General features: G+C 42.5%; 1 protein-coding gene across 1 annotated transcript in view; it reads left to right on the top strand.

Moving 5' to 3' along the window:
• Positions 1 to 26,803, top strand: part of LOC121003266 (anthrax toxin receptor 1-like) — an 85,996-nt gene that overhangs the window by 37,048 nt on the left and 22,145 nt on the right. Inside the window, exons 3-9 of the mRNA XM_040434965.1 lie at positions 241 to 312; positions 3,075 to 3,156; positions 4,182 to 4,215; positions 5,366 to 5,445; positions 7,026 to 7,094; positions 9,793 to 9,873; positions 11,188 to 11,248. Of these exons, the coding sequence (XP_040290899.1) occupies positions 241 to 312; positions 3,075 to 3,156; positions 4,182 to 4,215; positions 5,366 to 5,445; positions 7,026 to 7,094; positions 9,793 to 9,873; positions 11,188 to 11,248 (479 nt within the window). The remainder of the gene's footprint in view (positions 1 to 240; positions 313 to 3,074; positions 3,157 to 4,181; positions 4,216 to 5,365; positions 5,446 to 7,025; positions 7,095 to 9,792; positions 9,874 to 11,187; positions 11,249 to 26,803) is intronic.

The following is a 26,803-nucleotide window of genomic DNA, read 5'->3' as shown; positions in this document are numbered from 1 at the left end:
CCATGTAAATAGGACATTGCTACACACATCCTGTTACAGACAGTACAGAATGGAAGTGTGTACCTCCAATATGGCCACCCACCAAAGTTTTTTAAAAGATAATTAAATATAGAAGTGACTATAAGATCCTCATTGCCTTTTTTATTCACTCACCATATTCTCTGTATAGTTACTGTGCATTCATCATGTATTCACTGGACTTCCCTGATTTTATGAATGTTTGTGTTTCTTTTGGTACAGTCCTATGCTCAGGATGTCATTTATTGTCTTCTCCTCCCGGGCAACAACCATCATGAAGTTGACTGAAAAGAGGTAAAGTGCTAGCATGACTGTGGATTTTCTGCAACCATTTTTTATAATTATCAAGTCCATTCACCAAACAGCCCAAAAATGTGCAAGCCAACACAATATATTACATATATATAAATATATAATATATTAGATTGGTGTTCCCAAAACTGTCCTCAAGGAGCCCCAACAGGTATTGAGGATTTCCCAAAAGTTGCTTTCCCACGAGCATATTTGCAAGCCGTATATGGCCTAGATTTTATGGCCCACTGCTAATGTTAATGAATAGAGCTATCCATATAGAAGTATAATTTCCGTCAGTGTTGAAAACCAAAGCATGTCCTAGTTTTGTGCGTATTGGTTTCCAAATATGCACATTTTAGTCTATGAGAGATCATAAAAATGCAGGAAGGAAGGAATACGCATGTAAATGTGGAAGAATTACTCATTCATTACTGATGGCAGTCTGGATGGCATATCATCCAGAATCCGTGTGTATTCCGGAAGCGGAAAACTCACAGATTTCCACACGCTTCTGTGAAAAAGGCCATAGAGACAGAAAAGGGAAGACTATTTAAATCACTTGTGCACAAGGAAATAGTCTGCTTGAGATTAGAAACACAGTGCCCCTCTTGTTTGTAGGCTGTGTGTAGTACTGCAAGACACCCAGCTGTAAACTGTGAAGTTACAGAGTTATTGCTACTCATCAGTTCAGAGTAGGGTTCTGCTGAGCTGTTTGAGATTTTCTGTTCCAAAATTTGACCCAGTGGTTCCCTACAGTTGGAACCAGAAAAGGAGTTTGGCAACTTGCTTTAATTGACATTTTTTCCTCTAATAGGGACCTTTGCACTTTATCAAGAAGCTTTTCTATATGACAGTGCATCTGCTTTGATTATTTTATTTAGGGTGCTAAGTGTAATACTTTGCTGAAGTATATGTTTTTACTGTATTTGTTTGGCTGCAGTTGATGCAACTGGGCCCAAGCCAAAAGGTCAACCAGTCTGGTAAGGAGACCAGTATTCTTAATGCAGGGTCATAACAGGGTGTGCTGTGTTACAGATGTCACATTGGGGCCCACTTATCTATTGGTAGTGGTTTGCCAAGGTGGTTAACATTTTTGTTCAAGGGTTCCCACATGCTAAAAGGAATAGGAAAACCAAGTATTCCTTCCTGCCATACATGTGTTCTAAGTCTTAGGACTCTTTCACACGTCCGTGATGACATGCGTGACAAGATGGTCACTGGTTCATCCGTGAAGATGTCTATGAAGATCCCATGTTTGCTCCGTGTGTCCCTTTTTTTGCCCTCCATGGACACTGCTAGGCTGAAAATTGGTTTCTAGATCATCTCCAATCAACAATCTGTGTAAAACATGGACCAAACACGGATGGTGCCTGTGGTTTTCATGGATCCATAGTCTGTTTTAACTTGAGGGATCCCTAATCATGGACAAAAGTGGGGCATGCTTCATGGTGTCACCATAGACCCACGATCGGTGGAAAATCACTGATGTGTAAATACACAAATTACAGTTGAAGGGTGTGCAATGAGCAGGACCGTGGTACGGTTAGGCGGACGCCAAAATATGCAGTGGGTCCGGATATGGGTATAATAGTCTATGTTTTTTGTTTGTGATGCCAATTGCAGCGTGCGCAGGGTACAGTCTCAGGGCCCTTTAAGGTGTTGCAACTCACGTACCAGGTGAGGAATGCCAGAGTGGTGTAACGTCTCTGTGTAGTAGTAGGTATAGTGTCAATGGTGTCTCCTACCTTGGTACGGCTGGACTCCTGGATCCTGGCTCACTTGCAATAAATGAGTGTGTTGCTAGTAGGAGTAATTGAGGATTTTGGTAGCAATGAATGAGATCCAGACTTGGAATATAATTCAACTTGTCTTTACTGGAGGCAGCATCAATCCACATGAGATACAGCTATAGTCTTGGGTCCCAGCGGGTATTGGCAATATATGGCAGGGATTACTATCTCTTCTGCTTCTATCATATGCCTGGAGAATATGGCAGGAATCTATATCTTCTGCTCTGTCTATCTTCTGCTGTGTTGGGGACTTACTAGCTGAGGAGGAATTTGGCTTCTCCTGGTCTCTGGATGTTACAGTTGTGCTCACAGGGAATGGTTCGTCCTGAAGTTCTGGAGATGGCTGCTTGCTGGTCACCAGTTGAGGCTGAAGGGCTCAGACTGGGAAGGGTGATCTTTGGTCTCAGCCGAGACAATATTCTGGGTTGGGATCCCTAGAACTGGGAGCTCCTACCAGCACAGCCTTCCCCTAGCTGGGGTGGCTGGCACACTAACTGTAACTTCCTTTCCTCCCCATGAGGCAGGATGTGGGAACATTCCACACCTCCTCAAAGAGGGAGGAGTTAAACTGGAATGTACTATTCCAGTCTAGATATGCTAAACTGTTACTAAAGCCCTGGTAACATATTGCTGCCACCTGCTGGTGAACATGAAAATTACAGCAAATACATGTAACAGGCTTAGAAAATGCACATTGTGAGAATGTGATGTTACATTAAACAGGATGACAATGCGGATACACTTAACAAATAATAGCGGGGAAAAAGAGTTTAGTAACATAACTCTGGGATGTTACAGGTGCATGTGCTGTCTGTGGAGACCACGGAGTACACGTCCGTGATTCATGGACATGTGAATGAAGCCTTAATTAGTGATTTTATGTGGATGCAAAAATGAAATTATTTTGTATAAAAATGTCCCATGTTGCTATGTGGTTGTCATTCACTGTCACTGTGTATATGTCCTTTACAGAGAACTGATACGCCAAGGCCTCCAAAAGCTTCAAACAGAGGTGCCTGGGGGTGACACATTTATGCATGAAGGATTTAAAATGGTAAGTAAAGTTGTATTTTTGATACAAAGTTGTCAAACCAATAAACCCTGATATTTTCTACACATAATAAGTTCCCATCTTCATACTTCAAAGGGCATTACCTACAAAAAGTAGCTTTTACCTATTCACAGGACATGTGATAAATGTCGGATTGATGGGGGTCTGACTGCTGGGATCCACAGCGATCCCAAGAACAGAGGGACCTCCAGATCCCTCTCTGAATGGAGTGGCAGCCTACATGCCGTTCCACTGCTCCATTCACTTCCCTGGGACTTACCTAGTTGTCCATGTTAGTCCCACAAAAGAGAATGGAGCCGTGCACCGGCATGCACACTATCACTCCATTCAGAGAAGGGATTCAAAGACCCTTTATTCCCTGGATAACTGGGGGGTATCAGCAGTCATACGATCAGACATTTAGTAATATTTATCTGTGGAGTGAAATCTCCTTGATGAACGTCCAAAAGTCATGTCATTATTTGGCACCCCCTGCAGTGTACCACAGGGACTGTACCATGTGGATGAGACCTAGTGGTCCAGAAGTTTGGTAGTGCTCTAGGACCTGAAAACTAAGGGGTGCCAAACAATGTTCCTCAACTGAGAAACTAATGAAGCCGATTAGGGTTCCAAATGCCCTATTAGGATATACAATCATTGTAGAACTGAGTACTCTGCATAGGACACCCCTCAATGAGCTGGGCCACTCATGTACTACACTGTTACTCCTACAAAAATTGGCGGCTGGTATCGGCACCTAACCCAGGATGATCATCATACTTGCCACAATGACCCTAATATTTAAAGGTTTGTGCCTATTACGTGACACATTTTAACCAGTCCATGACACTTACCACTTATGATGTCTTCATATCCAGAAGCATTCAGTCTAATACACCTTTTAATATTATACCACAATGGTCCAATAAGCCACATCACAATAACTTAAGGCATGTCCAACATTAATGATAATAGTATCTCCAGTTGTTCACTCATCCATCCTGACTGTTCCTGAATATTTTTCACAGGCGAATGAACAGATCAATCAGGAGAACAGAAGAAGTAAGTTATGCCCTATTTACCGTGTATGATCATATACAATAAAGATTTTAGGTAACACTCCGCCTGCAGATGTCACCTGCTGTATAGGTATAGATGTATCATATGTATAGATTGCCATGCTCTCTAAATTTCACAGTTCACAGAAGGGCCTACACAGTACAATACTAATGCTGCAGAGGTTAGTTTGTTGGTTATCACATTTCATTTTAGCTCTACTACATTTGTAGCTCATCGTTGGCAAATCTCTCTCACTGTCATGGAACATGGCAGATTTCTACAGTATATACACTAACAATACATACAGAACTTGTGAGGTATATAGTAAATATGGACATTACACTATAGTAAGGCAAAGCATGAAATAATAAAGGAAATGTCCTTTGTTTTAAAGTTGCTTCAAAGGCGCTCCGTGAGTGCGCTATATTGTGGCAGCGGTATCGCAGCCGCAAAGTCTGCCGCATAAAGGGGGGCACTGTAATAAATAATATGATACTGCGCTCTGGGACTATGGACGTGTTTATATTTAATACGAGAATATGATGTGTTAATTACATCCAGCATATGAGTATACACCAATCTACAAGTATCTATCTGGCTCAACCAGTGTACCTGTAGTGTAGACTCCTGCTTGTGCTCCGATGCTCGATGCGGTGGTTCGTTCCTGAGATCAGGGATTGTCGATTACATTGATGCTAATCGCCGAATCATCGATGCTGGAGTCCGGGATGTAAACCAGTCAAGGTATCGTATAGTTTGGCGTGCTGCTTCGCGCCCCGGCCGGTGGCGCGATGCTACAGCAGGTAGAGGTTGGACAAAATTTAGCGCTCACTAGGAGCAGCGAGTGACGTCACTACCGCGGTCAGCAATGACCACAGGTGCCAGGTATCTCTTCTTCAACGCGTTTCAAACAGACACTGTTCTTCATCAGCGAAGCATCGGAGCACAAGCAGGAGTCTACACTACAGGTACACTGGTTGAGCCAGATAGATACTTGTAGATTGGTGTATACTCATATGCTGGATGTAATTAACACATCATATTCTTGTATTAAATATAAACACGTCCATAGTCCCAGAGCGCAGTATCATATTATTTATTACAATAAAGGAAATGTTATTGTTGTAAGTGATATCTGCATTTTTACCCTCAGGTAACAGTGCGGCCAGTGTTATCATAGCGCTCACTGATGGGGAACTGCAGCAAAACCAGTTCAACTATGCAGAAAATGAGGTACCTCAAATATTCTCACTCTGACACTCTCTCGCTAACCTCTCTCACACTCCCTTACACACTGTCTCACAGTCTCCCACCCTCTCTCTCACTTCTGTCACTCACTTACTCTCCTATATTCCCTCTTTTTTTCCCTCTTTTTTTCAGCCCTCTTTTCTCTCACAAACTCACTCTTTCTCACCCTTCTCCCTCATGTTCTCACATTCCCTCACTCATCTCTCTCTCCTACACCCTGTCTCTCACTCCTTGTTAGTGACTCATCTGCTTACACTCTCACATTCCATTAAATACACTCTCTCTCACTCTGACATTACCTCACACTCTCTCATACTCTCTTACTCTCACATATACACTCTCTCAAACACTTTTCCACTTTCTAAGAAATATGAACTTTCTCAGGTTTTTAGCTGTAGACTGTGTTTTGTAGCATCTTCCTGTATTTTAGATGAATTAGGCATCCTTCAGTTCCAATACAATGTCCAACACCCACTGAGGAAAAGCATCTCCTCAACATGATGCTGCAATCCTCTTACTTCATGGTGTCTGCTGATGAACATCCAATGGCAGATTTGTGAGTTCCTTGACTCTGAAAACACTTAGGCCCCCTTTTTTTTTTTTGCAGGGCCGGGGGGGATTGTGAAGTTATTAAAATTGTAATGCGGGCACTCAAAATCTCTTTAGTATTTAGATTGGTAGGGAAAATTACTCTGGGCATATGCCTCTGGCGTTACTTCAAATTTTACCCACCTGCTTGGTCTCTTTGGAAGAAAAAACCTTCTTCCACACTTTATCTTGGGTCACGTTGATGCTTTCTAGCTTTGATACTGCTTCTCTTTAGTAATAACTTCTTTCTCGCCACTCTCCCAGACAGGTAAGTGTCTGTATGCAGAGCTATGGTTGACTGGTGCACCTTCATTCATTCTTGGGCCTCATGCACATGACCATTGTGTGTTTTGCGGATCCGCAAAACACGGATGGCGTCCATGTGCATCCTGCCTATTCTTGTCCGCAAAACATGGACGAGAATAGGACAGGTTATATTTTTTTTGCTGACCACGGAACGAAGCAACATTGAAGTGAATGGGTCCGCATCCAAGCCGCAAAAACAACGGCCGTGTGCATGAGGCCTTGGACTGAGAAATTTGTTGCTCCTTGATATAATTGTTGGCCTCTCTCTGGCTTCCTTTAATGTTGAGATGTGAGGGATGGCCTTGTCTAAGCGGGACCTGGGTGGTATGGTTCAGCTTCCATTTCCTCATTATTGACCCAACATTGCTCACTATTCAAACACCTGAATATTACTTGTAGCTTTTTCCTATCTTATACATGTTTGTATCTTTACCATACATCTGATGTGAGCTTCTGCACCACAGGAGTAGGAGAATACTTATGCAAACAAGCAGTTTTCAGGGGTTGAATTGTGAGTTTCCGTTATCAAATGGACATTTTGCCAAGTCCCATTAATATAACAATAACGAGTGATCTGTAGTCACGTTAAGGGAACACTATTTATATTTGCCCACACAAGCTGCGGTATGGACTCACCAGAGATGAGTTATGGTTATTTATTTCTTTTACAGGCTGATAGAGCTCGGAGTTTGGGTGCTATTGTATATTGTGTGGGAGTAAAAGACTTTAATGAAACACAGGTAAGTACAACTACTACAACCACTACCACTACTGCTATGGAGCATGAGAGGTGTTTTCAAAGTGCTTCTTTCTTGGCCACCACCATTTAGCGACACTAAAGGACGCAATTTAAATTAATTAAAGGGGGTGATCACTTCAACCTATATTTTACAAAAGGGCTAGAAATAATCAATTTACTAATATACTGTAATGTGCTCCCTGCTGTGCTGTGAACCCCCACCTTTGTGTAGTGTCAGCATCCCTATTTGTACAGTCCCAGTCTGGCCACTGATGGGGGGGCACGTGACCAGACCCGATCATCAGCGGCTTCTGTCCAATAACATTGCGCACAGCATAGGTAACTAGTAGATACATACTGTGTCCATGATGTACAGCTGTAGGACATATGGCCACTGCAGGCAATACCGTCACGTCAGTGCTGCCATTTGTAAACAGGCAGCTTTAGGATGACTGGACCGGTGCCACAGAGAGAGATGGTGGAGAACGGGTAGTGATTTCTTATTTTAGCCCGATTTTTTATTATCTCTAGTTGCCCTGGAGCTATTTTATTCTCTGTTTGCCTGTACCGGCTGTTATGTGTGTTTGACCCTGGATTTTCCCTGTCTACTCTACCTGCCTGACCCCTCTAAATCTGGATTTCTGTCTCTAGTGACCATAGCTTGTTTTGTACGTTTGTACCTCCTGTAGCACTGTTAGCATTTTGGGAGCTATATGGTATTATGTAGCTTTTGTATGGTAGTGTTTTTCAGACACTGGATGGAAGTATTATTTATGTATTATATGGTGGTATTATTTGGAAGCTATTTGGGAGTATTATTCAAGAATTGCAGTATCTAGTGAACGGTAGTTTTCTGTGGGCAATGAAGTTATTATTTAGACATTGTAAGGTAGTATTTTTTTGAATTAGGCAGCTTGTCTAAAGGGAGCCCTACCTTGCTTGTTGCCCGGGCTCAATATTCGATAAAATAGCCCCGCTCTCAATATTGATGTACTGTGCAATGAATTGTATCACATATTATATCTAGTGACGTGACTTATGCAGCAATGGTAACAATTCTCTGGCATTGTGCCCTTTCTTAAATTAGATGTAACATTCATAGAACTGACAGGGTGCTAGCTTCTCTACGCCACAAAAGCCCTACGACCATCCTTCCATATACAATTTGGTGCACATTTCTACTCCCTTCGGTTTCAGCTGCGGGAACTGCCCCTTGCTGCTCATTTGTACCCATCTTGCACAATGTGCTTTCATTCCATGTTACATTAAATAGTTTGTCAAGTCTGAATCCATGATATGAAGCAGAGGGACAGAGACAGCCGTGGGCAGTGAGGCAGATTTACATGGACACAGACAGGATGGAAACAGCCAGACTGTCATAGAGAGAGATTTTCAGCAGGGGCACTGAGGGCAGGATATTATTATACATGTGCAGCAGTAGTACGTACTGAAATAACATCCCCAGTTATTAGTACAAATGTATGCAAACACTAGGTGGTCACCTTTATACATTGGGGGAGAATTATCAAAACTGATGTAAAGGAAAACTGACTTAGTTGCCCATAGCAACCAATCAGATTCCACCTTTCATTTCTCAGAGCTCCTTTTGAAAATGAAAGGTGGAATCTGATTGGTTGCTAGGGGCAAGTAAGCCACTATTCCTTTACATTAGTTTTGATAAATCTCCCCCAATAATTGTGTATATGTTTCAGGAATAAATTGTTTCGTATTTGCTGCACATCTTACATTACCAGCTATATTACCATTCATTTGCAGTGTAGATTTTAAATCTGCAGCATGTCAACTTAAAGCTCAAGCACACGACCGTATGTATTTTGCAATCTGCAAAAAACGGGTCTGCAAAAATACGGATGACGTCCGTGTGCTTTCCCTATTTTGCAGAACGGAACAGCTAGCCCCTAATAGAACAGTCCTATCCTTGTCCGTAATGCGGACAATAATAGGACATGTTCTATTTTTTTGCGGAACGGAAATGCAGACATTCGGAAACGGAATGCATACAGAGTAACTTCAGTTTTTTTTGCAAACCCATTGAAATGGATGGTTCCGCATACGGTCCGCAAAAAAAAAGGAACAGACACGGAAAGAAAATACGTTTGTGTGCATGAGCCCACTCTCCATATTTTCCACTGTGAACTTCATCCTTTGCAATGTACTGGGTGACATCTGTGGCAAATCTTCAACAAATCCACTCGTAACTCATGCAGATTATGATGTAAATTTTTTTGCAGATTCTTCCTCAGATCCATCGCAAAGTCCAAAGCAGATTTTTCCATCACAAATAATGTCCCATGTCGACATACTCTGAGGGTGCATTCACACAACCGTATCTATTTTGCAGTCCGCAAATCAAGAATCTGCTAAATACAGATGTGGTCTGTGTGAATCCCGCACTTTTCACACCGCAAAATGGACAAGAATTGGACATGTTCTATAATTTGAAGCATCCATGTGCTGTTCGCACTTTTTGCGGCTAAATTTGAAATGTATGGGTCTGCATGCGATCCGCAAAAAATGTGGGCCGGACCAAAAATATGGTCATGTGGAAGCACCCTAAATGGGAATTTTCGACAGTTGACTTTAATGACATACGTATCAGCAGCAAGAAACTCATGCCATATGTAGATGCAAGTGGTAATATTGGGTAGCAAGTGCTAAATGAGCTCTCTGTTCCGTAGCTCTCCACCATTGCTGACAGCCTCGACAATGTATTCCCCGTGACAGGTGGATTCCAGGCTCTACATGGAGTTATTGACTCAGTGAGTATACATCTATATATACTGCTACTTCAAAAAATGGAGCCATATGCCTTCAATCCATCTCATTAAAAAGTACAAATGTTATTAAAGGGGATGTCCAGCAGGGAAAAAAATTCTCAAAGGGCTCACAATGAGTTAAAAAAAAAAGAGATAAAAGTGATACAGGAGGCACGTGACCATCTGCCGATTCTTGCAGCAAAGGTGCAGTGAGCTGTTATGTCGATCATGCGCATTATCAGGATAACAGCTGAATGCAACTTTACCACAAGCATTGGCTCGGGTTAGAGTAAGTGGATCCACTGTGAGCCGGATGATCGTTGTCTCTTTCATATGCATGTCTGTCTGGCCATTATCTGGCCAATCAGCATCAGCAACATCCAGGGGTGGATTGTCCATAGACCCTACAGGTAAATTTCCCAGTCAGCTGACGCCCCAGGGTCCCACCCATGCCTTCTGTTAATTTTGACCTGCCTACAAAATGGGGCCACTTTTAGTTTTTTTTCCAGGACCACTTTAAGTTCCCAGTCCGCCCCTGGCAACTTTACATCATTAATTTTTATTCTCTAAGGCAGCCCCCTGACTAACCTTATCTCTGCCAAGAGGAGGCTCTTGGATGGGATTGCCCTTGTCAGGGTTGGAGCTCTTTTTTATGTAGAGCATCCAGGGTGAAGAATAGGGTACCCAGTTCGTTACCTTGTCCTGGGGGCATTACTTGGTCCTGGGAGCATTTCTCTTTCCTGGTATAATTATTATTATTTTTTTGCTATTATCACACTAGTGGTACTAGGAACCTTGTCTTACAGATACAGTAATATGGTTATATTTAACATTTTTAACATTTCATTTCTTACTTTTCCATGATAGTACCCTTTTTGGGTGTGGTTTGACACCAGCAAACCCCCTACAGTAAAAGTTTGAACAGATCCTTTTCAGGTTGTCCTCACCCAATACAAAGAAAATGAGACCAACCTGCAATACCTCCCCTTCAACAGGGTCCCCGTAGCAGCCACGTGGCCTGCCTCTGTGGCACATAGAGACTGGAAGCTAGTTAGGTATTTGGCTACAGTTCTGTCAGTGACAACCTCTTTCAGATAGGAGCAATTAAAATCATGGTTTTACTATATTTACTATACTTCATTTATCACGGTATATTTTGTATATGGCATGTGAACATTTTCATTGGTCTGTCTTCAACATCAGAGAGGAAGAGAAGACTGTTGGCTTGTATAAGCAGTAATGGATATGCAATATTTTTTCTATGACTTAATCTTAGCTGCCAGAGGATGCCAAACAGAGAACTGCTTCTTCTTTCAGATCTTGAAGAAATTCTGCATAGAAATTCTGGCTGCAGAGCCGTCCAGTGTCTGTGCTGGGGGTGAGTACATGGTTACCACAGGAATGAACAGTTTTGACGGTCGGAATAGAAATTGGAATATCTAGCATTCTTAAAGTGGCCTTGCTAAGTCAATGATACCTATTTGCTCTGTATTACAGTTAGTACGCTGAGTGATCAATATGATTCCAGTGGTTATCCTCAGGCATGACAAGGAAAAATCCCATCCCTGAGCCCGAAGTTCTTTTGCCTAACCCCCCCCCACATTGTGGTATGGGTTGCAAATTTTTTTTCCATAGTGTCACTGATTTGGTGTAAGGCTTCACATACTGGTGCAAGGTTTCACAGATCCAGCTACAAAGGCGTTCTTGACAATTGGGGGCCGAATATTAGTTGGTCACATCGTTTTTGATACTTGGCTGGTACAAAATGTTAAAGACTTCTATATCTCCAGAAAAACTGTATTGTTAGAAAAAAGGTATGTGGGGAATTGGCCCAGGTATCATGGAACGGAGATGGATGGGGAAACAAACACTAGTAACTTCTGTCCTACATATCCTCCAAGTTTGGCACCATAATGAGGAGCCTATTATGATCTTTGCTTTGGTACCCCCTCTTTATTCTCTATATACGCTTCTGTCTGGTCATTGTTTTCATATTGGTGCATCTCTGATGAGGCCAGGTACACTCTTTGGGAAAAAGACGGTGCCAATTTTGCCTGCAATTTTAGTGCAACTAACTTCCAGTTTGTATACTAATTGGGAGGTTAGCTCAGAAGAAGGTGGGAGAGGCATAGCATTGAATGTCAGACACATTAAAGTCTTTATGGCAAACATATATGTTTGACACCATTTCAAAATTAAATCCTAGCTGAAATCTTGCAATTTTCCAATTGTCCACTGTGCCCTTTCAAATCTACAACGAACTGTGAAGGGTCTATTAGACAGAGCAATTATCGCTTGAATATGTGTCTAATTATTCAGATTTGAGCAAGTTTTATTAAATGTAATAGCGTACGACAAACAAACGTTGAGCGTTCATTTTCTGTGGATCAGAAAAATCGGACTAAAAAAATTATCATTAGCCGGTGCCACATCCCCTCATCTAATAAGTCGTTATAGGTGTAAATGCTGTAGTGGCGAATGAGCAATGATCGCAATAACGAGAAAACAGTGAAGAATATTTAGTGATTATTGTTTTGGGTAATTTAAAGTCTTTTGAACTCAAACAACTCGCTAAATCATTGCTTGCCGCCAATTAATGAAATAATATCAGCTTGTTTACCTGTCTAATTCGAGCCTAACACCTCTATTAGGACTAAATCAAATCACTGCCAGTAGGTGATCAAACATTTCTTCTGGACCCCACTCATAAAAAGAATACAGGCCACATGGACCCCCAAACCCCCGTCCCCCTCCACCATTACCAGTTCATTATTTTGAACTACCTCAAGCACCATCTTAAAGGGTTTAGCCCATCTCATTGGTAACATATTGCTAGGATATTCTAGTAATGTCAAATAGGTGTGGGTCATCCAAAGTGAAGGACCTTGTATCCGCAGAGTGCTCTCCATTCACTTCTACAGGAGCTCTGAAAAGAGCCACCCAAGCATGCTCGGCTATTTCCGGAAGTTCCATAGAAGTGAATAAAGAGCGCACCATGCAAGAGCGGCCACCTCTTCATTCACCTCTATTTGGCCCTCCCAGAAAAATGAATGGACGGTGGCCGCACTTGCGCATGCACTCTCATACAGTTTGGGGACCTGTTCTAGAGATAGATGTGGGTCATAGAGGTGGGATCTGCACCTATCTGACATTGGTGGCATCTCCTAGCGATATGCCATTAATCTGTGAGATGGATGAACCCTTTTAAGTCTGCTTTCATGCTGAATAATACAGTTATGTTAATATTGGTACTACGGTCACAACACCCTGACTCTTTCCATAGGCATGCCCACAACATTGCATGAACTCCCAGTTGCCTGCTATAAAGCAAATCTCAGGAACTGTTGTAGAGGGCCTATACAGTATAGTTTATACTACAGATGGCAGAAGCAATCGCTTGTCCCCATACAGAGGAGATGATTATTGCATGTAAATGCAGCTATTACCTCAACTCATTATCAGGCAATTATTGGGAGTGTTCAAGTTCTTCCTGATAATTGCCTGGCCATCAGCCTTTGTAAAAGGACAGTTATATGGGCCTATCAAGGGAAATATTAATGAGCATTTCTCTTAATGTTCTTTACATTCCATTGTCTACTCTGATTTATAGACATTTGGGACAGGAGGGGTAACATGCAGATGCATATTTGGAATTCAAGTGAAGCTATTGAAAGGGTGTATATCTCCTACAGGGAATTGAATGCATAGTATGTTATAGTGAGATGGATTGTATTGCAGGGCTTTTCATTTCAGCAATTTACAATTCTACATTCTACAGTATGAATATAATCATGATGACTTCAGGTCAAAAAACTTTTGTTCCACTAAAATGCGGCCGTACAGGGATGGACTACCATATATCATTCTGACTGCACATTACTGTAATCATGGTAGATATAGCTATCTCACTAGACTGATAAGTACTTTACCTGTATAGTGTACATTGGTCATTTACAGCAGCATGTGGTATCACTGGCTGGTATGTGGTGGGCGTAGGTATAATGTTTGTCTGGGAGCTTCATGCTGCCACTATAAAACTTTTCAGAAGCAGGTTTTTATATAATGAAATATTTTTTATTGGGCCATAGAGACCTGGAATGCATGATGTGGCATTAAAATGTTGCCAGCTGTCCATGAAGACATAAAGTCAGCTTAAAGGGGTCTTTCAAGATTCTGATATTGAGGACCTATTCTCAGGAAAGATAATCAATATCAGATCAGGAGGGGTCTGACACTCGGGACCCGTGACAATCAAATGTCCTGGCAGCTTACGAAGCACAACGCCGTCCATTGGATAGCCTCTGTGCTTGGTATTGCAGCTCAGCCCCATTCACATGAAGTTGGACTTAGGCCATGTGACCGATGAACATGACATCATGGGTTGGAAGAGGCTGCGGCACTCACGGAGCACAAAGATCTCTTCAAACGGCTGATCGGCAGGGGTTCTGGGAGTCAGACCCCACCAATCAGATATTGATGACCTATCATGAGGATAGGCCATTAGTATTAAACATTTGGACAACCTCTTTACTGGCCCCTTTTAAAAGTGTCATTTTTAAAAGACATCATCATCGAAAGAGAATCTCTGGGTCGCAAACTCTTTTATAGCAGATAGTATACTGTACATATAAAAGAGTATGAGCTTCATAGTAAAGACCACACTTCCATAACCCTTAGGTCAATCTCCTTTTTTTGTTAACAATCCAGTTCTTACTACTGGTAAGGGTTTTACCACTCCATGGAGATGGGACCTACCAGAGATGGATCCTTTCTCTCCAAGACCCCAATATCGGTTGTATGAGCTTCCCACTATGATATGTACATCATTGACTGTGGGGGGAAAAAGGCACCAGAATTAGTTGTGCAGGGGAGGGAGATTTTATTAGATTACAGAAGCTGAGTTAGGCTTTAAGACCAAATTAGACTTTTTTCCAGCTGTTCCTCAAATGCCAACTATGTGATGACCATTGTAAGGGTAGAAGCCAAAATATGTGAGGAGAATTCAGACAATAAATGTCCTGTTGCTAAGAACAATGCTCGGATTGAAGCGCACATCAGCACTATGTTTCCGCTCTAGCAGGATGGCAGCCTGTTACTGGCATGTGTGACAACCCGATGTCTCCATCACTCATCTATCTCTACAATGTGAATGAGCACACAGGCGACCCACCCGGCCGTAGAGCGGTGATGCTTTAATTACTTGGTGGGGGAGGAGGGCCTGAAGCATTGCCATCACCCGCACCAAGCCCAACCTCTCCTCCTCCCCATGCTGCTAACACTACCCCAATTTAATCCTCCCAATGACCTTTTCCAGTCCTCTGTGCTACCCTGTCACAATCAGCGATGGTCAGAGTGACAATAACTTGGTAAGAAAAGGATGCAGTGACTGAGGGAAATCAGATTAACCACTTGGCAGAGAGTGAAATGAGCAGTTCTTGGGAACTGGAACATCGGGGGATGATCAAATTTATTTTCAGAATATGTACAGTATAATGTGTGTGGTATAAATACATTTTTTAAAGTGGTTGTAATTCAGTTCTGGAGGCGTAACATGGGCCCCAATTAAAACAGACCCCACACCTATTACATGTTATTTATGATACTGATCTCCTCATATGTGGTAGGGGGAACTCTGAAGATATTTTTCCTTTATTATATGGCTCTTGTAACTGTTCTGTAGTATGTTATATTATATAACACATTAGGGAGCATAGAAAATAATTGTCTAGATACAACAATAAATGGCATAAATGAACGTGAGACATCAATAGGAGGACCTGTTCGCCATCTACATGGGCTTCATTCAGATTTGCATAATGTAATTGTATTTTAGATTCCACTGCATCCAATGGAAAATGACACATTTTTTCAGACAGAAAATCTTGGAGGCATTCCGACATATAGCAGGGTCCAATAAAATCTATGGGTGCACTATTACAGCTAGGTAAGACTTGGAGCTAGAACACCGCCATTTCGTTTGAAGCCTTACAGTCCGTATTCAGGAGGTAATACCCAGATCCAGGGCTGCCATTAGGCCAGTACAGTTAGTACTATAGTCAAGGGCCCAAGCCAAAGAATCTACCCTCATTTGTCAGCTGCCCTCTGCCACTTTATGGGACTAAATGCATATAACATACACATATGTACCTATTAACTTCACAGGCTCCAATTAGTCTTCTGTTATCCTCCCAGGGGCCCAGGAATTGTATGGTAGGCATCCGAAACAGTACCTTAAAATTGTAGATTATTACAAAATCTTTACAATTTTTATGCTTCATAATGATCAAGTGACTCTCTCCCCAAAATATTCAGTTGCCTCCTTCAGTTACTCACCCAATGTCCATAATGGGTTACAAGAGGAAGGATTGGGGGCTTGAAAGTTTACTGTATGGTACCTAGATATTTCTAATGGTCCATTCATTAGTAGTATGCACACAGTACCTCTAAAATATTTAAGACGGACATCTTGAAAAACCCTGAGACAGTTCCAGGAACATGTTCCCTTGGGTGCTGGGTGTGCCTGTGAAGCTGCGGAGTGTGATATGTGTCTGTATTATCATGCTTGAAGCATACTGTATATAGTTCTCTAGCTGTGTAATTGTATTGGGATTACTCCCATGCATTAGGTGGGTCTGGCTGTACAAGCTTTCCTCGGTCAGGATAAGTTCATTGTGTCAAAGTCATCAAATCTTGCTTAATTTTAGGAGTGTTCCTTGTTAGAACCTGGACTGTGTTTCAAGACACAAGTGCTGCCAAGTGGGGTTTTTTCAATTCCTCCAAAATATTTTTTTTAAAGATGTTACAGATTGTGGATTAAAAGCTTCAAGTTTTGCTTCTGACAATGTCTAAATAAATACTCCTATAGAACGTTCACATACAGCCCACATAATACTGCTATACAGTGCCAAAATAATATATAATATTCAAATAATCCTCCCACATAGCTGCCTGATATAGCTTAAAGTGAATCTATGACCAGTGATCTCCCTATCAAACTGTTTGCATAGACACATAGCTGTGGTTCACTTGATTAAAACACAGTTTTTTTGTTGATCCGTGGCACCGTTCCTGAGTTATGATACCTTTTCTTTATAAGCAAATTAGGCCTTTGGTGCAATGAAGGCATCACCATTGCTCTTGTTGCACCCAAGCTCTGCTTATTTCTGTGGCAGGCCAAAGAAGGAAGTGGAGCTTGGGTTCAACAAGAGCAATGGTGATGTCCTCATTGCACCAAATAACTAATTTGCATATTATGAAAAAGTATCATAACTTGGGAACGGAGCCTCCATCCATTCAACAGAAGAAAATCAGGTGAACCACAGCTACGTGTCTATGTAAACAGTTAGACAGGGAGATCACTGGTGACCGATTCCCTTTTGTTACCCCTTTATTGTCTGGTTTAACAGACAACAAAATCCCCCATGTGTCCTTCCCCAGCACCCTTAAGACACCTGCATGACATTGTGATAGAAATGTATGGTCAAACTGTGCCACACTGAATATGGAAGCTGTGGGGGAGGTAGGCTGTGAGCAGGGGATCGGACATAGAGGAGGCCCTCTTTTTTCACTGGAGTCACACTGCCTGGTCTTAGTTCCTATAGGCTCTTTTTATCTGTATATTTTAAAAGAAAGTCCTTGTGTAGCCCTAGCCTAAGACTCACATGTCTTATCTGTCATATCTGCCATCTTTCAGCCCCTTTATCATACTTTAGCTAAACATGGCAAGTCTGGTATTTCTTTATGACAGCCACAATGATGAATCAGAGGTCTGCTCCAGGCTACGGTACTGTAGTGATACTGAAATCTCATATTGCTTCGGTCTCCATATAGCCAGGGGCTACATCTACTACATGCTATGTTCTTAGTACTGACTATAGTTTCAATTAACACAGTTATTAGGCATCCTGAGAATGATGAATCCACAATGCAATTAGGCTAAGCATTTTCATTTTCACTTCAGATGCTGGTACAAATGTGGAGAGATAGGCTTTTCCTGCTAGGGTTGATTATTCTGCCTTGTAGGTCAGGTCCTACCAGGACATTTAATGACTTCACTGTGAAGCTCAGGAATAATGCTGCTTCATGTGAGAGAAATTCACTGATCCAAATTACTGTCATTAGCTGCTCATTTTGAGAATTTGCAGGATAGATGAATGGATAGATGGATAGAACATAAATCGATATTAGATAGAAATGAGAGATAGCTAAATAGATAAAAGATAGATAGACAGATTATACATATGACAATAATGACATAAGTATATATTAGATAATTGATAAATAGCAAGATGATAGATAGATAGATAGATAGATAGATAAATGATAGATAGATATTAGATAGATAGATAGATACCTGTAGCTAGATAGATAGATAGATAGATAGATAGATAGATAGATAGATAGATAGATAGATAGATAGATAGATGGAACTGAAATAGAGTAGATAGATGGATTGATAGCTATGACTTAGACTTAGTTTATTAAAAGACAGATAGATAGATAGATAGATAGATAGATAGATAGATAGATAGATCAGAAAAACAGTACATTCTAGAAAGACAGGGACCAGGGAAGCATACTTTCATAATCCAGGCCATGCATTCTGGGTACCTTGTGGTCAGACCATCAGAAGAAAGGTATGGTCAGCATCCTGCTGTAGAAGCGGGTGCTTTTCTTGGTGCTGACTGCACTGTTTTACTGTTATGCCAGATCTGCATCTTTGTATTATACGGAGGAAGTTGTGGTGAGGACTAAATTCCTGGAGCGAGTATGTGGTGTTAGTAAATAGAACGTACATCATCTCCTGCTGCTCCCAGTACAGACAAAGGAAGGTCTAATCCTGCTACTTAAAGGACGAGAAAAACATGGCTGCTTTCTTCTGTCCACAGCCTGAGCCTAGTATTGCAGTTCAGCTTCATATACAGCTCAGCTTCACTCCCATGACAGGGTATTGTCAAGTCCTTCCATGCAATGTACCCAATGTAAATGATGACGCGACATCAGGAATGGATTTAAACTAGCAGAAGGACCCGGCTTCGAACGGGTATATTTCATCTATTTAATTTAATGTTTCTGTGTGTCGTTAAAAGATATCTACAGTATCCCCCATAACAGTGACCTCTACAGGAACCCGCCCCACTGTCTGCTGAGCTGTGTATCTAATCCTATCCTGTGTGATACTGCCTGCTGAGATGTGTATCTAATCTTATCCTATGTGATACTGTCTGCTCAGCTGTGTATCTAATCCTATCCTGTGTGATACTGTCTGCTGAGCTGTGTATCTAATCCTATTCTGTGTGATACTGTCTGCTGAGCTGTGTATCTAATCTTATGTTGTGTGATACTGTCTACTGAGCTGTGTATCTAATATGCTATCCTGTGTGATACTGTCTGCTGAGCTGTGTATCTAATCATATCCTGTGTGATACTGTCTGCTGAGCTCTGTATCTAATCCTATTATGTGTGATACTGTCTGCTGAGCTGTGTATATAATCATATCCTGTGTGATACTGTCTGCTGAGCTGTGTATCTAATATCCTATCCTGTGAGATACTGCCTGCTGAGCTGTGTATCTAATACTGACACGTCATATGACTGTATATTTAAGGACCTGCAAACTGCTAAAACCTGTGATCAGTTGTTATGGAAAGCTGGAGTAGGACCAGCGAGCTTCTATTGGCAAATAAGGGACATGTGACCATGTGTATGGCAGTTGGCATATGAAGAGAAACACTTGCAGGCTTGTATTGGCTAATGCAGGTAATTTTTGGGGAATATCTCAGGACAAGTAAGTCCTAGAGAGCTAATTCTAAAACCATCCCAGACACCTGATGTACCTGTGTGCCAAATTTGGTGAAGATCGGTCTAGTCGTTTGGTCGCGCATAAAGAACACAAAGACGTCCAGACAGACAGATACTCATATTTGTATATATAAAAGACTAGCAGAAGGACCCGGCTTTGCACGGGTATATTTAATCGATTGTGCCCACATCTTTGACAGTGACTGCATCTTTAACAGTGACCTCCACAGTGCCTGCCCCTTTTAACAGTGACCTCCACAGTGCCTGCCCCTTTTAACAGTGACCTCCAAAGACAGACAGATAGACAGAAACTCATTGTTATATATATACTTCGCATAGGTATATTTCATCTATTTCATTTTATGTTTCCGTGTGTCGTAAAAAGATATCAACAGTTTCCCCCATAACAGTGACCTCTACAGTACCCGCCCCTTTAACAATGACCTCCACAGTGCCCGCCCCTTTAACATTGAACTCCACAGTGTTCACCCCTTTAAAGGGATTCTGTCACCTCGTTTTCGGTTATAGAGCTGCGGACATGGACGGCTAGATTGCCGCTAGCATGTCCACAATATACCGGTCCTATAGGGCTGTGTCCTTTTATTTTGTTTAAAAAAAGATTTTAGAGATATGTAAATGAGTCTTGTAAGGTGCCCAAGGGGCTGTACGAACCTTACTGGTGCCCAGCCACGCCCCCCTGTGAAGGAGCCCAGCACCGCCTATGTCCTCCGAATCTCCTCCTAGCTCACAGTTGGATTGCCGTAATCTCGCGATGAGCTTAGATTATGGCAATCTAACTGTGACAAAAGGAGGAGATTCAGGGAACATAGGCGGTGCTGGGTTCCTTAACAGGGGGGGGGGGGGTGGCTGGGCACCAGGAAGATTCGTACAGCCCCTTGGGCACCTTACAAGGCTCATTTACATTACTCTAAAATAATTTTTTAAACAAAATAAAAGGACACAGCCCTATAGGACCGGTATATTGCGGACATGCTAGCGGCGATCTAGCCGTGCATGTCCGCAGCTCTATAACCAAAAACGAGGTGACAGAATCCCTTTAACAGTGACCTCCACAGTGCCCGCCCCTTTAACAATGACCTTCACAGTGCCCGCCCCTTTAACAGTGCCTGTCCCTTTAACAGTGACCTCCACAGTGCCCGCCCCTTTAACAGTGACCACCCCTTTAGCATTGACTACCCCTTTAACAGTGACCTTAATAGTGGCCGCCCCTTTAACAGTGACCTTCATAGTGCCCTCCCCTTTAACAGTGACTTCCACAGTGCCCACCTCTTTAACAGAGACCTCCACAGTGCCCTCCCCTTTAACAGTGACTTTCACAGTGACCGCCCCTTTAACAGTGACTTTCACAGTGACCGCCCCTTTAACAGTGACCTCCCGGCTTGGCATGGGTATATTTAATCTATTTCATTTTATGTTTTCGTGTGTCGTAAAAAGATATCAACAGTTTGCCCCATAACAGTGACCTCTACAGTACCTGCCCCTTTAACAATGACTTCCACAGTGCCCGCCCCTTTAAAAGTGATCTCCACAGTGCCCACCCCTTTAACAGTGACCTCCACAGTGCCCATCCCTTTAACAGTGATTTTTACAGCGCCCGGTCCTTTAACAATGACCTACACAGTGCCCACTCCTTTAACAATAACCTCCACAGTGCCCGCCCCTTTAAAAGTGACCTCCACAGTGCCTGCCCCTTTAACAATGACCTCCACAGTGCCCGCCTCTTTAACAGTGACCTCCACAGCGCTCACCGCTTTACCAGTGACATTCACAGTGCCCGTCCCATTAACAGTGACCTCCACAGCGCCCGCACCTTTAACAATGACCTCCACAGTGCCCGCCCCTTTAACAGTAACCTCCACAATGCCCGCCCCTTTAACATTTACCACCCCTTTAACATTGACCACCCCTTTAACAGTGACCTCCACTGCACCCTCCACTATTAACTGTGACCTCCGTAGTGCCCGCCCCTTTAACAGTGACCTCCACAGCAGCTGCTCCTTTAATAGCGGCCCCTGCCCCCTTAACAGTGACTTCCATAGCGCCCTGCCCCTTTAAGGCTAGGGATACATGACGACATATGTCGAGCGACATTTTGTCGTACCAATGTCACGCAACAATTTTTATAATGATAGGCTATGATGTCGCAATGCGACATGCTGCGACTGCGACAGCACCGCCGCAAAAATTCCATCCAAGATGGATGCATGTAGCAGTATAGTTGTGCCGTCATAAGTAATATGACTGAATATTTAAGGACCTGCGAACTGCTAAAACCTGTGATCAGTTGTTATGGCAACCTGGAGTAGGACCTGCGAGCTTCTATTGGCTAAAAAGGGACATGTGACCGTGTAAATGGAACGCAGTTTGGATTTAAGTGAAAGGCTTGCTGGCTTCCAGTGGCTAATGCAGGTCATTTTTTGGGAATATCTCAGGAACGGTAAGTCCTAGAGAGATGAAACCCGGTCTAAAACCTTCACGGACACCTGATGTACATGTGTGCCAAATTTGGTGAAGCTCGGTCCAGTCATTTGGTCACGCATAAAGAACGTCCAGACAGACGTCTAGACAGACAGACAGACAGAAACTCATTTTTATGTATATAATAGACTAGCAGAAGGACCCGGCTTTGCACAGGTATATTTAATCTATTTCATTTCAAGTTTCCGTGTGTCATAAAAAAATATCAACAGTATCCCCCATAACAGTGACCTCTACAGTACCCGCCCCTTTAACAATGACCTCCACAGTGCCTGCCCCTTTAACATTGACCTCCACAGTGCCCTCCCCTTTAATAGTGCCTGCCCCTTTAACAGTGACGTTCACAGTGCCTGCCCCTTTAACAGTGACTTCCACAGTGCCTTCCCCTTTAAAAATGACTTTCACAGTGACCGCCCCTTTAACAGTGACTTTCACTGTGACCACCCCTTTAACATTGACTTTCACAGTGACCGCCCCTTTAACAGTGACTTTCACTGTTACCGCTCCTTTAACAGTGACTTTCACAGTGACCGCCCCTTTAGCAGTGACCGCCCCTTTAACAGTGACTTTCACAGTGACCGCCACTTTAACAGTGACCACCCCTTTAACAGTGCCTGCCCCTTTAACCACCTCCCGACCGCCTAACGCAGGGATGCGTCTTGCGGGCGGCCGGGTTATTTCTCCTGGACGCATCGGCGCGTCCTCTCGCGAGACGCGAGATTACGAGCATAGCTGGCCACCTTTATGTGGACAATTTCTACACAAGTGTGCCCCTCTTCATGCATTTGTTTCTAGAACAGATTGGATGCTGTGACACCGCGCGACCTAGTCGCCAGGGCTTCCCCCAGCAGCTCGTTACCACCCGTCTTGCAAGGGGGGAGAGGGCTGCCTTGTGTAACGAAAATTTGCTCGCGGTGAAATGGAGAGACAAGCGTGACATTTACATGCTCTCCTCCATTCACGCAGACACGACAATCCAAATTGAACGGGCAACCAGTGTCATTGAAAAGCCCCTCTCGGTCCACGACTATAATTTGCTCATGGGAGGGGTGGACTTCAATGACCAGATGTTGGCTCCTTATTTACTCTCCCGCAGGACCAGACGCTGGTATAAGAAGGTGTCTGTATACCTAATTCAATTGGCTATGTACAATAGTTTTGTTCTCTACAGTAAGGCTGGGAGAACAAGATCCTTCCTCAAATTTCAGGAAGAGATAATTGAGAACCTCCTGTATCCAAGAGGTTCCGTGGCCCCAACCACCAGTGTAGTGAGCCGTCTACACGAGCGACATTTCCCCAATGTCGTTGCTGGTACCTCAACCCAAGCGCCACCCCGAAAAAAAATTTGTGTCTGTAGCAGGAGTGGAATAAAGTGTGACACCCGCTATTTCTGTCCTGACTGCCCTGACCACCCTGCCCTATGCTTAGGGGAGTGTTTCCGGAAGTACCACACACAGGTACACTTAGTATAGGGATTGCGTGACACAGGACAGGCACACAGGGGTCTTAGGGCCCTTTCACTCACAGCTGCTGCAAACCTCTCCTTTCACCTCGGACAAAGTGCATAATGTACTTCGCCACATCTCTGGGCGATTTGCGCTTTGCACATTGTCCCATGGGGAAGGAGAGGTTTGTTCTATAAAAGGTAAAAAAAAAAAAAAAAATCACAGGTAAGCAAAAAAGTTAATGTTCCAAAAGTTGTATAAAGTTTATAAAAGTTAATGTTCTGTTTCAAATGTTATATAAAGTTAATGTTAATAAATTTATTGCGTTGCGGCCTGTTTTTTTTTTTTTTTTTACCTTTTAGGTGGACCAACCGATGAACCAGCTGCAGCACTGATGTGCATTCTGACAAAAGCATTGCGCTACTGTCAGATTACACAAAGTCGGTGTATGCGGCGCTGCAAGACGAGATTTCTCCTCTGCAGTAAAAAAGATACGTTTGCCGAGGCTTATGAGCTGAGGGGCGGTGTTCATATGCTTTGGCAAACATTTTTTATAAAAAAATAAAAAAATTCTGGCAATGATTTATTCATCCACATCGATTGATGTGAATGGAGAAATCGGGTTTGCCAGGGCATACCAGCTGAGTGGTTTTGGATGTTGGGTGGAGCTCCTATGTCCTGGCAGACGCCTTTCCCCTCCTTTTTTTTTTTGCACATTTTTTGGCAGAGATTTTTTCATCCACATTGATCGATCCGAATGAAGAAATCTGTGCCGTTCATTTTTTCTTTCAGCCCAGAGGCTGAACGAAAAAAAAAAAATCTTATTACCCGTATGCTCAATATAAGGAGAATAGCAGAAACTCCTAATGCTGGCCATACATGTAATGATTGTGGAGACCCTCAAATGCCAGGGCAGTACAAACACCCCACAAATGACCCCATTTTGGAAAGAAGACACCCCAAGATATTCGCTGAGGGGCATATTGAGTCCATGAAAGATTGAACTTTTTGTCCCAAGTTAGCGGAAAGGGAGACTTTGTGAGAAAAAATAAATAAATCAATTTCCGCTAACTTCTATTAACTCGCCATGCCCCTCGCTGAATACCTTGGGGTGTCTTCTTTCCAAAATGGTGTCACATGTGGGGTATTTATACTGCCCTGGCATTTTAGGGGCCCTAAAGCGTGAGAAGTAGTCTGGAATCCAAATGTCTGAAAATGCCCTCCTAAAAGGTATTTTTACATACAGTACAGACCAAAAGTTTGGACACACCTTCTCATTCAAAGAGTTTTCTTTATTTTCATGACTATGAAGGCATCAAAACTATGAATTAACACATGTGGAATTATATACATAACAAACAAGTGTGAAACAACTGAAAATATGTCATATTCTAGGTTCTTCAAAGTAGCCACCTTTTGCTTTGATTACTGCTTTGCACACTCTTGGCATTCTCTTGATGAGCTTCAAGAAGTAGTCACCTGAAATGGTCTTCCAACAGTCTTGAAGGAGTTCCCAGAGATGCTTACCACTTGTTGGCCCTTTTGCCTTCACTCTGCGGTCCAGTTCACCCCAAACCATCTCGATTGGGTTCAGGTCCGGTGACTGTGGAGGCCAGGTCATCTGGCGCAGCACCCCATCACTCTCCTTCATGGTCAAATAGCCCTTACTTTCAAAGTTTTCCCAATTTTTCAGCTGATTGACTGACCTTCATTTCTTAAAGTAATGATGGCCACTCATTTTTCTTTACTTAGCTGCTTTTTTCTTGCCATAATACAAATTCTAACAGTCTATTCAGTAGGACTATCAGCTGTGTATCCACCTGACTTCTCCTCAACGCAACTGATGGTCCCAACCCCATTTATAAGGCAAGAAATCCCACTTATTAAATCTGACAGGGCACACCTGTGAAATGAAAACCATTTCAGTGGACTACCTCTTGAAGCTCATCAAGAGAATGCCAAGAGTGTGCAAAGCAGTAATCAAAGCAAAAGGTGGCTACTTTGAAGAACCTAGAATATGACATATTTTCAGTTGTTTCACACTTGTTTGTTATGTATATAATTCCACATGTGTTAATTCATAGTTTTGATGCCTTCAGTGTGAATCTACAATTTTCATAGTCATAAAAATAAAGAAAACTCTTTGAATGAGAAGGTGTGTCCAAACTTTTGGTCTGTACTGTATACCCATGCTGGGTGAGAGAAATATCTCTGTAAAATGACAACTTTGTATAAAAAAATGGGAAAAGTTGTCTTTTACAGAGATATTTCTCTCACCCAGCATGGGTATATGTAAAAATACACCCCAAAAAACATTGCCCTACTTCTGCTGATTACGGCAAAACCACATGTGTGACACTTTTTTGCAGCCTAGGTGCGCAAAGGGGCCCAGATTCCAAATAAATCTTCTATGAACTCGCCATGCCCCTCACGGAATACCTTGGGGTGTCTTCTTTCCAAAATGGGGTCACATGTGGGGTATTTATACTGCCCTGGCATTTTAGGGGCCCTAAAGCGTGAGAAGAAGTCTGGAATCCAAATGTCTAAAAATGCCCTCCTAAATGATACTCATTGGAATTTGGGCCCCTTTGCGCACCTAGGCTGCAAAAAAGTGTCACACATGTGGTATTGCCGTACTAAGGAGAAGTTGGGCAATGTGTTTTGGGGTGTATTTTTACATATACCCATGCTGGGTGAGAGAAATATCTCTGTAAAATGACAACTTTGTATAAAAAAAATTGAAAAGTTGTCTTTTACAGAGATATTTCTCTCACCCAGCATGGGTATATGTAAAAATACACCCCAAAACACATTTCCCTACTTCTCCTGAGTACGACGATACCAAAATTCCAATGAGTATCTTTCCGATTTCACAGGGCATTTTTTACGCATTTGGATTCCAAACTTCTTCTCACGCTTTAGGTCCCCTAAAATGCCAGGGCAGTATAAATACCCCACAAGTGACCCCATTTTGGAAAGAAGACACCCCAAGGTATTTCGTGAGGGGCATGGCGAGTTCATGTAAAATGTTATTTTTTGTCACAAGTTAGTGGAATATGAGACTTTGTAAGAAAAAAAAATATATATCATTTTCCGCTACCTTGTGACAAAAAATAAAAACTTCCATAAACTCACTATGCCCATCAGTGAATACCTTAGGGTGTCTTCTTTCCGAAATGGGGTCATTT

The sequence above is a fragment of the Bufo bufo genome, chromosome 6, assembly GCF_905171765.1.
Source record: "Bufo bufo chromosome 6, aBufBuf1.1, whole genome shotgun sequence".
NCBI lineage: Eukaryota > Metazoa > Chordata > Amphibia > Anura > Bufonidae > Bufo > Bufo bufo.
This window is presented reverse-complemented; position numbering and strand designations above follow the sequence as displayed.